The sequence below is a fragment of the Molossus molossus genome, unplaced genomic scaffold, assembly GCF_014108415.1.
Source record: "Molossus molossus isolate mMolMol1 unplaced genomic scaffold, mMolMol1.p scaffold_m16_p_15, whole genome shotgun sequence".
Lineage (NCBI taxonomy): Eukaryota > Metazoa > Chordata > Mammalia > Chiroptera > Molossidae > Molossus > Molossus molossus.
Window position 1 is genome coordinate 31,518,812 of NW_023425350.1, and position 13,485 is coordinate 31,532,296.

At 47.4% G+C, this 13,485-nt stretch overlaps 1 protein-coding gene across 3 annotated transcripts in view; it reads left to right on the top strand.

The window, feature by feature from the left end:
• The window catches only part of PRKCE (protein kinase C epsilon), a 483,491-nt gene that overhangs the window by 331,269 nt on the left and 138,737 nt on the right, over nt 1-13,485 (top strand). For all 3 annotated transcript variants that reach the window (XM_036262555.1, XM_036262554.1, XM_036262556.1), the window contains 2 exons: nt 432-631; nt 3,310-3,483. In XM_036262555.1, coding sequence (XP_036118448.1) covers nt 432-631; nt 3,310-3,483 — 374 coding nt within the window. The remainder of the gene's footprint in view (nt 1-431; nt 632-3,309; nt 3,484-13,485) is intronic.

The window sequence follows — 13,485 nt, forward strand, 5'->3', positions numbered from 1 at the left end:
ATGACTGTGATGACAATTCTCAATGTGTCTTACCCTAATCTTCAAAGGAGACTTGAAGGTTATCCGTTGCCTTTGGAACTCTGCGAAGTTACAGAGAAGGCGGGGCTTCCTGCACTAACCAAGAATAATTGGATAGGCTACTCGCCAAAGGGGCTTTCGGAGAGGTGGCCGGGGCCCAGTCCAAGCCGATGGAGTCGGTTGGCAGGCTGTGCCCTCCTCTTTGCCTGCCTCGGCCCAGCCGCATGTTAGGTGCCAATGAAAGTGTGTGGCACAAATGAAGGGACATAAAGGAATAGCACACTGGATCTGTTGCTATGAAGAGCCAACGGAGGGTGGCAAGCCCAGCGGGGGAGGGGGTTCTGAATCTGAGTCCTTGTAGGAAGGCTTGCAAGGTGTGCACTAATGCATTCTCTTGTCTCCCTTGGCACTAGAAATAAAAGAACTTGAAAACAACATCCGGAAGGCCTTGTCATTTGATATCCGAGGGGAGGAGCACAGAGCGGCGGCGGCCACAGACGGCCAGCTGGCGAGCCCCGGGGAGAACGGCGAAGTCCGGCAAGGCCAGGCCAAGCGCTTGGGCCTGGATGAGTTCAACTTCATCAAAGTGTTGGGCAAGGGCAGCTTTGGCAAGGTCTGTGGCCTGTGGGGGCAGAACTGCTGATTCCCTCCACCCTGCGGCCTCGGCCCCCTCATTCGTTTGATGTAAAGGTTAAGCAACTAAACCTTCAGCCTGGTCTTGTTATATTTCCCTCCTTATTGAGTAGAAGTGGCCTGAGGGCAAGCACAGGAGTCCAGCTTCTGCTGGTAACTGGCTCTGGGACGTGAGTGTGGGCATTTTACCTCTTTGGGGTTCAGAGTAGCCCACTTGTCAAGGGGGGACAGGAACCAAGTGGCCTGGTGGGTGGAAAGCACTCTGAGAAGTTTAGATTGCTTTACATGTGCTCTGCCTTCCCTTATTGTCATAATAATGACAATACACTTCTTCCCTCCTTCAGAGTCATCTGAGCTTCTGGTTTTCATTCATTGCAAAGACTTTGAAAATGGACTCCAGAACTCCACAGATCTTAGCCTGTGAAACTGTGGAAGTTAACTATTATGTGACCGACTTTTCTGGCACTTGCTAAATCTTTTGTTTAACCTCTGTTGTGGCAAAAGAGTGGGGATAATCACCTCCTATCTTGGATCGGGGTCCTCTGCCCTTGGTGCCAGCCTCCCTGTCCTCTCCCCGCAGAGACGGACACGCGTGTGGGACGTAGATGCAGAGGGTGCTCAAATAAAGCATCCGTGGCGATCAGCTGCCACTCTGAAGGTGGGGTGAGATGGAAACATAAGTCCTGTTCACTTCAGAAAACAGTAGGGAAGAGCAGGAGGCTAGGGAGCTGGTTAACATGTCGGCTGTGATCGCTGCTATTCGGCCCCTCAGCTATTGACAAAGCCGTGCCTGGGAGTGGATGGGCATGGTGTGTTGAGGACCTCCGGACCAGAGGCCCTGCCGTGGGACCCAGCACCTGCCTTTGGGAGCTCCTGGGGGTCACACACCCTCACGTGTCAGCCTGTGGGTCAGAAGGCTTGCTGAGCGACAGAGCCACTGTCCTCCAAGAGACGCCCCCAGGGTCCAGGGCCTGGTTCCTGGCCCTTCTCACCTGCCCCATCTCAGTCTGAGATCAACGCTGCAGGAAGCTGGATCTACTTACATGGCAAAGGCTGAGTAATCACATTCTTCAGAGATTGGCTAGAGGAGGAGCAGACCCCAGTCCTCCGGCAGGCTTCCCTGTGAGCAGGATTCCCGGGAAACCAGCAGCCTCCCCGTCTCCAGGTTACACGTGGTGCATATGGGCAGGCGGGGGGCTTTGATGACTCTGAAGCATTGAGGTTGCTCCTTAGGAAGAGTCACAGAGCGAGCCCGTTGGAAAGCGTTTGCAACCGAAGGTGTTCAAGTTCATATCTTGAATCCCCTCGCTGGGCTTCATTTCGTTCCAGTGACTTACTCTGGAGCTGTGCTGAGGGGTCAGTTACTGAATGGGAGATGGGCTTGTCACATTTGTAGGGAAATGAGTTCCAAACTATCAAATGATTTTAAAAAATTTAAGAAATAGAACTGTTAATTTGTTCTCTGGAGAAGGAATCACACTCCCAGCTTTACAGCAATAGGAGAAACCACAAAGGTAAACAAGGACAGACTCAACTACATACGGGTAAAGCAGCCTATTTATTAAGAAAAAAGCAACAGAAAATTATAAAACAAATTCGGAAAAACCTTTGCAGAAAGTAAAGTAATATAAAATGGTAGATGACTAGACAGAGGAAACAGATGAATAGTTCACACAAAAGAAATTTAATCAGAAAACAAATATTTAAGAAGTTTCATTGCAAGTTTAAAAAGCATTGAGGCAACATCTCACGCCCATCACATGAACAAAATCGCTTTTAAAGTGGAAGCACCCAGTGTCGGTGAATTGCCATGAAACTAAAGCACGCCTCCACCGCGAGTGGCAGATTATATTGTAGATCCTATTTGAAAATCCGTTAGGAATGTGCAAATGCTTAACCCCGTAATCCACTTCTAACACTTTCTATCTTGAGGATATTCAAAAGAAAGAAAAAAATTATATATACAAAAATATTCTTTGCAATTTTTTTTTTAATCCTCACCTGAGCATAGTTTTTGTCCCATTTATCTTTAGATAGAGTGGGAGGGAGAGAGAGAGAGAAACACTGACGTGAGAGGGACACACGACCCCAATCAGGGCCGGGGACAAACTGCAACTGAGGTCCATGCTCTTGACCGGAATTGAACCCATGGCTCTTTGATCTGCGGGCCAACCCTCTAACCCCTGAGCCAAACTGGCCAGAGCTTCTTGGCAATATTTATGTGGTACTTAATAATTACAAGTAACTCAAGTATCTAATAGGAGGTAAAAGTTTAAATAAATTGTAATATATTGAATTATCAGAAACCACAGTAATGATGAAGACTGTAGAAAATGCTTATGAAATACTGTTCGGTTAAACAAGTGCTGTGCTCTATCTGCTATACTCCCATTGCATGTATGACAAGTACATGTGGACGTATGAACAGTTACTGAGCAGACCTGCACTGAACTTTTCTTTGCCTGGACACTGTGTTAGAGATTAAAATGGCAGTAGCTGTACTGAGATGGGTAGATTTTCTAAACATTTTTTAAAAATGTTTACTATTTAAAATGATAGAAAAAAAGGAGTCCATTTTTAAGCACGCGATATTGGCTCGTGTTTCTCCTTTTGATTCCTCACCGGTGTGTACTGACGGGTGGTTTTGATCGCGTGCAGGTCATGTTGGCGGAGCTCAAAGGCAAAGATGAAGTATATGCTGTGAAGGTCTTAAAGAAGGACGTCATCCTGCAGGATGATGACGTGGACTGCACCATGACAGAGAAGAGGATTTTGGCTCTCGCGCGGAAACACCCGTACCTAACCCAACTCTATTGCTGCTTCCAAACCAAGGTATGTTTAGGAAGAAGCTGGTGGGTCGCCATCTCGAGCAGCACTGGGGGTCATATGGTATCATGGCCATCAGATGAAAAAAATCAATTCCAGACCCTCTACATTCTTTCTCGAAACCTTGTCAAGTGGAATGGATTTTACCCTTGAAAAGATCAGGGTGTGTTTGAACAGCATCCTCTTGTTTAAAGGCATGGCCTTTTCCATTCAAGGTTATACTTGTAAGGGGATGAGAGTGGCAGAACTCTGCAGACGTATGTGGACAAAGCCAAATGACAAACCCAGTGTTTGCTCCTTGGAGAAACCAACAGGCATGGTTAGTCCTTGCTCTGCTCATAACTTACTATCGCTAAATCACGAAAGCTCTGTGTTGTTTTCAGTCCAATGAAAAAGAGTAAGGCCACCCTGACTGCTCCTAACTTACACAATGTCATTTGAGGTAAAGGATGTAAACGAGTGCTTAAAATGCCATAGTGAAATACAAACCGTCCCGGCATCTTTACCATGTAGGAACCTGGTAACCAGCAGGTGGCAGTAAAGAAACAAAGATAATCTGTAACTACCTTACGGAGTCTGATCTCTGCTTGCGTCCTTACTTATTCTGAGTAAGGAAGAGAAATGCCAACATTCTTTATGAAGCTCTTATTACCTCTTTTTTGTTGTTGTTAGAAAAAAAATAGTTGAAGACTTTTAGGGTGTCTTACGCATTTATAGTCCTTGGCTTCTTGAAAACGTGAAGGTAACCTTACCTGAAACTCTTACCTGTGTCCGTTTGGAGCCCAGACAGTGAATGGTGCCATCATGGGCAGGCGATTCCTGCCCCTTGGTGCGCCGTCACCTCCATGTCATTGCGAATGCCAGTCTTTCCACTTAGAATTCGACAGTCACTCATTTGGTCATTTGGCAGATTTTCAGTTAATTATATTTTATCTGAATCATTCCCTCGTGCCAGCTGCTGGCGATACATTGGTGAGAGAGGCACCATCCCTGACACAGGGAATTTAGTCTGTTTGGCAGTTTCCCAAAGGGTATTTCTCCGAACACTCCTCACCTGGGAAACTCTAAGAATGAAAGCCTCTGTGGCCTGTAGTTTGGAGTGCTGCAATCTTGACCTCCCCTGGAGTATCTCAATATGCATTTGTTTATTAAAGTCCCTGAGGAGACCTGCAGTGGGGGTGGGGCTACTTTTATTTAATCTACTATTTCCCAATTATTCGATCCCGGACTCTGCCCCAGCATTCCACACTGAAAACCACATCTAATGGAGTTTTTCCTATCCCTCTGGCTCCTCAGGAGAATAAGAAATACCGTCAGAAAGTCTAGAAATCCCTTTTCTGGACAAGTACAGGACTTACATTTGCTCCCCTTGTTCTGGGTGTCTGCTCCGTAAGGCCTGAGGTCTGTGATCTGCGCACGTGTCTCTATTTCACATGCAGAGCCTGGCGTGATAATACAGGCTCCATCTCAAGTCAGCTTTCTTGTCTCCCCTTGAGCATAATTGATGAGAAATGTGTCCAATATTTCTTCATCTCCCATGGTGCTTATCACAGGGCCTCACACCTGGTAGGTGTTCACTGTCAGAATCAGGAGGTTGAAATATTTTCCAAAATAATTCATTCTACTGTTTGCACCAATATGAAAATCAGATTTCAGAGAAGGGGAAGTCTTTTGCCCATAGATGCACCGTGTTAGCCCAGTTGGACTAAACCATCTGGTGTGTGGGACTCCCAGTCCAGTGGGGCCTTTCTCCAGTATCACCTTGCTACTCTTCTGTGCCTGCAGCAGTGTCCCCTCTGTGGGAAACCCTCTTCCCCTGTCCCTAGCAGGTGGCCATCCTCTCCCTGTCGGAGGTGCTTTCCTGGGCAGGGATCCACACTAGCATTCTTTCTGTGGACACATTGCTGAGAGACTCAACATCCCAGGAGGGGTCCAGTCTAGATGTGGCCCCCGTGAGACCTTGGGGACTCCCTAGAGGCAGCCCCCCACTCCTCGGGGAGTGCGTGGGGAGTGAGAATGGATTCCTCAGCCAGCGGTGTTCTCCTCAGCATCGGAGAACATCCAAGCCGACCCTCCTCACTCGGTGGCAGCTTTCGGAGCACAGAATGGCGTTGAAGGACACCAGGGGTTTCCTCCCTGTTCCCCAAACCGACGTGGAGATCGGGGTCTGGGTGGCTGGACGGTGAGGCTGGGGAGAGACTTTTCTCTGTGGTTCAGAGATGTGCTAACTCTTCCTCAAGCCACTGTCTGGCAGCCACAGTCATGGGAGCAGCCCCGCCCTGTCTGCCCCACGCCACCGTCGGTCGGTGGAACACAGCTCACCTCACTTCTACACACAGGCGTATGCGGATCTGGTTTTCCCAAAGCAAATCGTATTTAACCTCACCAAAGAACCTTTACTTACTAATGAAAGGGATCTTGCGAAGAGTCATTTTATAATCCTCCAACTGAATTTTAGAAATGGTGACTTTTTTATTTTATGACCACCAATAGTCATGGTTTCAAAGAGTAGCTGTTACTCACCTGACTCTGAGGTAAGTGCTAGAGGTGGGGTTTCAGCAAAGAGGAAGACGATTCTCAAGGAAAGGGGTCTATTCAGGAAGGAAGGGGGAGGTGATACTAATTTCCCTAAGCAAACAGAGCAGCACACAGCATTGCAGAGTTGTGTTCTGGGTGGGGTGCTCAAAACTTGGGGGACTCGGAGGAGAGGGTGCTCGTCAGTGTCTGGAGAGGGGAAGGAACTCCAGCCAGGCTCTGGAGAGTGGGCAGGATTGGGGTGGGAATGGGAACTGGGTTAAATGGCCCCCGTTCAATCCTGCTTCAGTTTCCTTTTCCTGAAAAGAAAGGACCGTTCGTCTGAGCCACCATAAACCTGGTTTCCACCGAGACTTCGTGCATGATTAAGGAACACAGGACCTGATTGCCATCCTAGTAAGGTGTCTTGACTTCTTGTTGAATTTAGACACACAGAGCATCAACACATGTTAAGTCAGGTTTACTTACGTGTAGATGAGCCTTTGTTTGTCATTCTGTAGGACCAAAGCCGCCCCTATGGAAACATTCCTGACAGATTGCACACAGCGTCTGGTCACGACGCGTGCTGACCGCACTTGAGATGCGTGAGGTGCGGGTCCCGGGTCTGGTAGCGTGACTGATGGCAGTGATTGTGCAGACCCGTGACATCCATCCTGAAGTCAGGTCACGGGTTAGTTCTGGTCACTGCAGTCCACTGAATGACCAAGTTACAGCTAAAGAGTGGTTTGGCCTTTTCTGCACGGAGCTCACCTGCCCCTGGCTCGTTGTACTCCGATCGTTCCCTGTGGGATCTGGAAGGAAAGGGGCCAGTGACATGGTAGCTTCCCTCTAGTGAGGAAGGGCAGACAGGCCAGTAAATTAAGTGAATAATATTAATTTGAATCAAATTTAAGCCAGCGTGTGACTTGCATTTCCACTATGCTGTGTGCTCTTTGGGTGCCAGCGTAAGCTGGAACAACTAGGGAAAGCTACAAAATTGTATTTAATTAACTATCAAATGTGTGGGATGAAAGGGGATAAGGGACTTCTGACTCCAGCCATGACGGAGCAGTTTCATTTCCCTTGGGTTCCCTCTCTTACAACTAGAAAACCCTGGGCTTAATTCTCATTTCATAAAGGCATTGTGCTCATCAAGATTGACATAGCCATACAAATTACAGAAACTGTGCTACCTGTCGGTGTGCATGAGAAACTAAAATGTTCATATTTAACTCGGCCAAATGATTTAATGAATGGTGTTAAAGTAACAGTAGTGTTTACTATTTCCATAGACACAATAATCGTTTCTTGGTTTGGAAAAAAAGGTAGGGCCTGTAATTATTTCAATGAGTGTACACATATTTATTGAGCATCTATTATATGTCAGATACTGTTAGGTTCTGGGGCTACAAAGCCCCCAAGCTACCAACTCTAAACTTATGGAGGTTACTATCTAGTGGGGAGAAAGACACACAAAGAATGATATTCTGTAGCATGGTAGTCCTTCTAATGGGGCCATTTCGGTGATTCTTTTGAAGCTCTGCAAAAGGTGGTTTGGAAGTCTTCCTGGAAGAGGAGGAATCTAGCCTGAACCTTGAAGCATGGGTAGCATGTTAGCATATGGGAGAGGATAAAGGCAAAGAGATGGCTGATGAGGCCTAGAGCTTATCCCCAAATGTCATTTTCATTATTATTTTTCAAAAGCTAGAACCCCCAACTCATTCTGTGTCTTGCTTCTTCCAAGGAAATGACAGTGGCTGAACAATAAGGAAGGAGAGGAAGAAAGGGAGGGTATTTGCAAAGTAAGGAAATTCCTGCATCTGTAAGATCAGATGCTGACTGGTAGATAAGGGAGGGTAACTATGAGGCTGTTTCATCACTGGGCTGGACATTCAGCTCGACTCTGAACGTTGCGGGCTTGGTGAATCAGGCCTTCGGGGGGAGAGTGACCTCAGGAATTGCTCCTTCTGGGTTCCGTTCTCCTGGGGCTAGGAGAGCCACTGAGTTTGTGTTGTTTTTGTTCTTATAGTTACAGGAAATACAATTCTCAGGCGTTTTTAAGTTCTGTGTATGATCTCCATTGTAAAGTCATCTCTTCCAACTGGATCCCACAAAACCTGACTTGAATAAGTCCGTCTATGACTTTTCCTCTTGAATGTTAATCTCTCCCCAGTCGTGCTCACCCCCACACTCTGGCATTTCCCGCGGGCCTGGGAAGCACTGCTCGGAGGGCTCTGCTGAGTGAGCCGCTGCAGGAAGTGGAGGGCGAGCTCCTGGAGAACCTCCCTGGCCAGCCCCCCTCGCTGCCCTGGGGGAAAAGCAGGATGGAAAAATCCTTAAAAAGCAACTGGAGACATTTTTCAAATGAGTTTAGTAGTCGGTAGGAGCGTGGGGTAAGAACTGCTGAGAAGGACTGTTCTCAGCTCAGGAAAGCCTGCTGTTTCAAGGAACCCTGATGTGCATGTTGACCATTGACTCTGAAGAGCAGCAAACAGGAAAGAAACACACACACACACACAAAGTAAAAAATCTTTGGTAGATTTTTGTCTTAAAAAAAGAGTTGCTTGTGTCAAATTAAATCTAAAACAGCCAGGAAAGCAACTGAAGGAAGTGTGGGTCTCTTTCCTCTGCACACACCGCCTGAGGCAGCAATGTCCGAGGGGCTGGAGGGGTCTTGTTGGATTTGGTGACTGTCTCACAGGAGCAAATTGAGATGTTCGACACCAAGAGTTGTCTGTGGGCCCGGCAGCCACCTGGGAATCAATGTGATTGCCAATAATAGGTTTCGAATCAAGGTAGCCTCGGTGATTTTTAACAGACTTCAGAGAAATGAGCTCCGTGGTACAGGTGCACGCTTAGCGTTGGCAGAAGCAACCGTGAGAGGGGTCAGACCCCAGCAAACTCCATCTCCTTAGTCCCGAAGATCATTCTTGCCGGAGAGTGTGGGCTGGCCAACAATGCCATTTCTATTAATCAGCCAATGAAATGACATCCTCAGTGAGGGTCACAGTGTACAAATCACTGCAGGGCGTGACAGGACGTTTATGCTAGGGCCTCTGTCAAATTTGTGGGTTATAAAGTTGATTCACTTGAGGACAGATGGTCTGAGGGCTGCGAGGACTGGCGGGGAATGAGAGAGAGTGGAGGTGGAGAGTTGTCTATGTGCAGACAGGTCAGGGGTGCCCAAGTCAGTCAGAGAGAATAGATCATGGTTTTCATAATCAAGCAAAGCTTCATGGAGGAGGAGGCGGACCAGGTCAGGAAGCATTCTGTGTGATGAAAAACCGCTGTGGAGTTATTGAATGCTCTCATGCCCCCAGGGCAGAGGTCTACCTGTTGGCTCTTAATCTAGGGTCCGGCTGCCTTATATACTTTCTTTGCCTCTAAGGAAACCTTGAATTAGAACAGGACAGTTGCCTTTTAAAAGTGCCTTCACTTACTCAGCCATCCCCCCTTTTCCTAATGATGTCTCGGTGAGGCAAGGATGTGGCCCCCTTTCAGGATGAGACGACAGGCCCAGCTAAGTCTCCCAACCTGTTTGTGACAGCGCCAGGATCAAAATCCCGGCAGGACAGAATTTTGTCTCCAACCCCTCCCTCCTGTCCAGATTCTCTATTCACATGTCCTTACTTCCAAGGTCCACCCCCCAGTTCCCCTTCACTGTCACACATGGGTTTTACTCACACTCAGTAAGACTTGAACTAAACAAAGTGAATGCCCCGTACGCTGGTGAGAGAAGTAGGATCTGTCGGCCTGTTTCTGTGAGAGCAAGAGAGAAGGGAGGAGAGAGGGGCAGGGGCACAAGAATTAGATCCAAAATGGGCTGGCGCAGGACAAGGCCCTCACACTTGTCCTAAGTTATCATTTACTGAGCACCTACTATGTACTGCGCCACGGGCGTCATGGGACAACATGCTTCCTGCCGAGGGATGGAGTGAACTAGGTAGTATTTCCTGGTCTCACAGGAATGTGTTTATTGCTCCACATGTGTATTGCCGGCCTCTGTCTAGTGCCCAGAAATCATTGCTTTGTTCTCCTTCAGAAACTGTTGGCCTTGGCTTTTAAACAATAATAATATTTAATTTTTTATCACAAAGAGTACTTGTTAATTAATTGTAACAAAACTTAGCAAAATTCAGAAAGGACACTAAGAATGATTCTCTAATGACTATTGGCATTTTGATGTGTGTAATTCCAGTTCAGGAACCCATCTGTTCACACATATATATTTATAAAATTGGTAGCATACTCCTCCTCCATGAAGCTGTTTCACGAAGTGATACATATTGTAACTGCTCTTGTCACAGTATTCTTCGGCCAAATGATTTCTAGGTTTCTACAATACCCGAGGGCTTCGTGTAGCGAAGTCCTGCGTTTAGGGGCTGCAGGTCGCCCGTCAGCCCCTCGCTGCCCGGGCAGGAGGTGAACCACAGCGTGCTGTCCGGCGTGGCCCGATGATGGCATTGGCCTCTGTGCTACAGAACCACCTCATTCCCTTTGTGGTTCTCTTCCTATAACATAAACTTGAAGAATCTGACACTGACCTATTTCCTAGGTCAGTCATATGAACACAATTTAAATTCCTTTGACATTATGTCTGTTTGTCTTGTAGATGTGTTGTTCACCAGTAAGGTGTATAGTTACTCATTCTCCTAAACTACTCGCTGCTTCTTCTAAGCCGTAGCCTTTGAATGAGGCTCTGTGGACACGCCCCAGGAGTTCCCCTCTGCACTGTGCACACACACACTCCTGCACACACAGGCCCTGCGTGTGCCGTGCGAGAGGACGTCCACGCTCCTCCCGCTCCGCTCGGAGAAACGCCACTGCAGTGGCTTCACATATTAGTGTTCCAAGTAGAAAAGCGTTTGAAGAAGGGATTTCATTGTAGAAAACAAACAACAACAAAAGTTGAAAACCACCTGCAACTTCTGCTGAGAGGTTGGAGTAAGTCTGAAGGTTTCTGACCACCCGAGTGTGATCAGGCATCGTTTCCTGAGACTTGCCACTGCGCATGCCTGTCGTTAACGCGGGCATCTTCCTGAGACTCCAGTGGAGACGGAATTTCGGAAGCAGCGTTCTCGGAGAACGCTGTCTCTCATTTGCTTGGATCACTCATGGAAGTACCTGTAGGAAACAAAACCTAAAAGCATGTGCTTAATGAAACCACTCTGGCTCACTGAGGAAGGTTTTTCATCGTAGAAAGAGAGCTAGAGATAGAGAACATGCGACTGGGGTGTGACACTTCTCTGGTAATGAGCCTGAGAATCTGCCCTGTGCCAGAACCTCGTTAATGCCCTCGGGAGTTAACGGGACTGGGACTCGTGTGTTCAATGGAAGACGACGATATGTGTCAAACAGTAACTTAGAATAAAGGTAGTATGTGGTAAAGAGGGAGAGACTTAGTGAGCACTTAGTATGTGGCACGCCTTGTGCAAGAACTAATTTTGTAAATCGTACACAGTCCCGGAGGGTATCGGTATTGCCATTTCTCTGGCCAGGTGAAGAAACCGAGACTCCGGAGGGCTTAGCAAGTTGGCCAGGGTCACAAGTTTAGTTTAGTGGTAGAGCTGGGATCCTGCCCAACAATCCCTGCCCTTGCCTCCTGGGGGAGAGAAGGACCACTGTGGAGGAGCAGTGTGATCTGAGGGGAGTCACTGGGTGGAGGGTGAGGAGCAGGGCACAGCACGTTTCAGGGAGGGAGGAGTTTGCAGAAAGAAACCCCTAATTTAAGGAGAGTAATGACATGTCCTGCTGAAATAGGCGCCCATTGGGAGAGCGTGAGAAAGACAACCTCCTGAGATTCTGCCTAAGCTGCGGAGTTCTCACAATGCCAGGAAAGGAGTCTGGACTTACTCTGGAAGGAAAGGATCCCTTGAAGGTGCTGCAGGAAGTGATGACATAGACGATGTGGCGGCTCTGTGAGGTGTGGGTTAAAGGGGAAAACACAGAGCAGAGCTGGTGAGGAGGCCGTTTCAGTAACTCACAAGTCCAGAGGCAGCGGAAGGACATCTGAAGGCAGAATCGTCAGGGGCCATTCCGTTTCCCCTCTGCTTCTGGGAAGGCTGGCCCCGGAGAAGAATGTGGAGTGCTCCACTTAACGCTCCGGACAGTACTGATTGTGTAACCCTGGGCTGATGAGAAACAAGAACTTAGATTGTGCCAGTTGGGTTATATGACCTATATACTTCTAAGGTGTCATTGCCCACAGTTCAATGGGTACATAAAGGTCAAGTTTAAATAAAAAGTTTCATCTTGAAATCTAAAACCAGAGGTCCAAGTTATCTAACCCTTTCACCAAACAAAGCCAGGTTCCTCATTGGTTGGCGTCAGACCTCCCAGATCCCCACCCAATGCCATCTATTAGATTTCAGGATTTACCTTTTCTTTTTTTCAATGTGTTTATTTTTAGATTCATGCTGAATTTTGATAGTGGACTGATGTTGTTTTACACCTGGGCTCTTCTATCAGGTCTGTTGAGATCATTCAGCTTAAGCAGTGGGCTTTTTCATATAACCTGAACTTTTTCCCCAGTGGTCTCAGACAACCCTGCTGGCCCTCAGTTCTTTGACTTTGAAGATCTTGCCAGGTGGTGGGTATATCCCACTTGGCTACTCATGTTCCCGTGTGCCATATTGATTTGTAGTTAACACAGGATCCAGGACAGGGCACCAGGGGCCGAGGAACGGCCCTGATGTTCGCTCTGAGACAGTTCTCTGGGCATCGATTTCTTTGCTCCTAATTAAAGCAGGGGAGAACACAGAGCAGGGACCTAGATGACAGGGTCTATAAGATCCCTAAATCTGAGGCTGAAGACCTGTGAAAACGCAGCTCCTTGGGACCATCACAGACCTGTTTCCATGCACGAGTGAACAGCGTTTCTGTCTGGCGTTCCTTCTGCCAAGGTCAGCGCAGTGAATGTCCCACCGTGGTCAAAGCCTTCACGTCCACAAGGCTGTTGTTCTGCATCAGGGTTCCAAATGCAAACACACCTTCAGCGATCTACCAGGATCGTTTTATTAAAGTGTACTAGCTGGGCTACTCATCACCTCCCATTTCAGGGCCCTCCTTGGCTCAATGATAATAATAAGAGCAAATATTCATGTGTACTTATTATATGCCAGGTTTAATTGTAAGCATTTTACACGTATTAACTCATTTAATCTTCACATCAGACCTCAGAGGCAGAATCATTATCCCCAAAGAGAGGTCTCACGGCTAGAAGAGGCAGATCCTGGATTCAAACCCAGGTACAGTGCCCCCCCCCCCCCATCTTCAGGGACTACATCCCAACTCCCCAGCAGATACCTCAAACCACGGATAGTACAAACCCTGTATATACTATGTTTTTCCTATTCGTACATACCTATGAGAAAGTTTAATTTTTAAATTAGGCACAGTAAGAGAGTAACAACAATAATAATCAAATAGAACAATTATAACAATATACTGTAATAAGAGTTATACGAATGTGGTCTCTCCCTCTCTCAAAATATC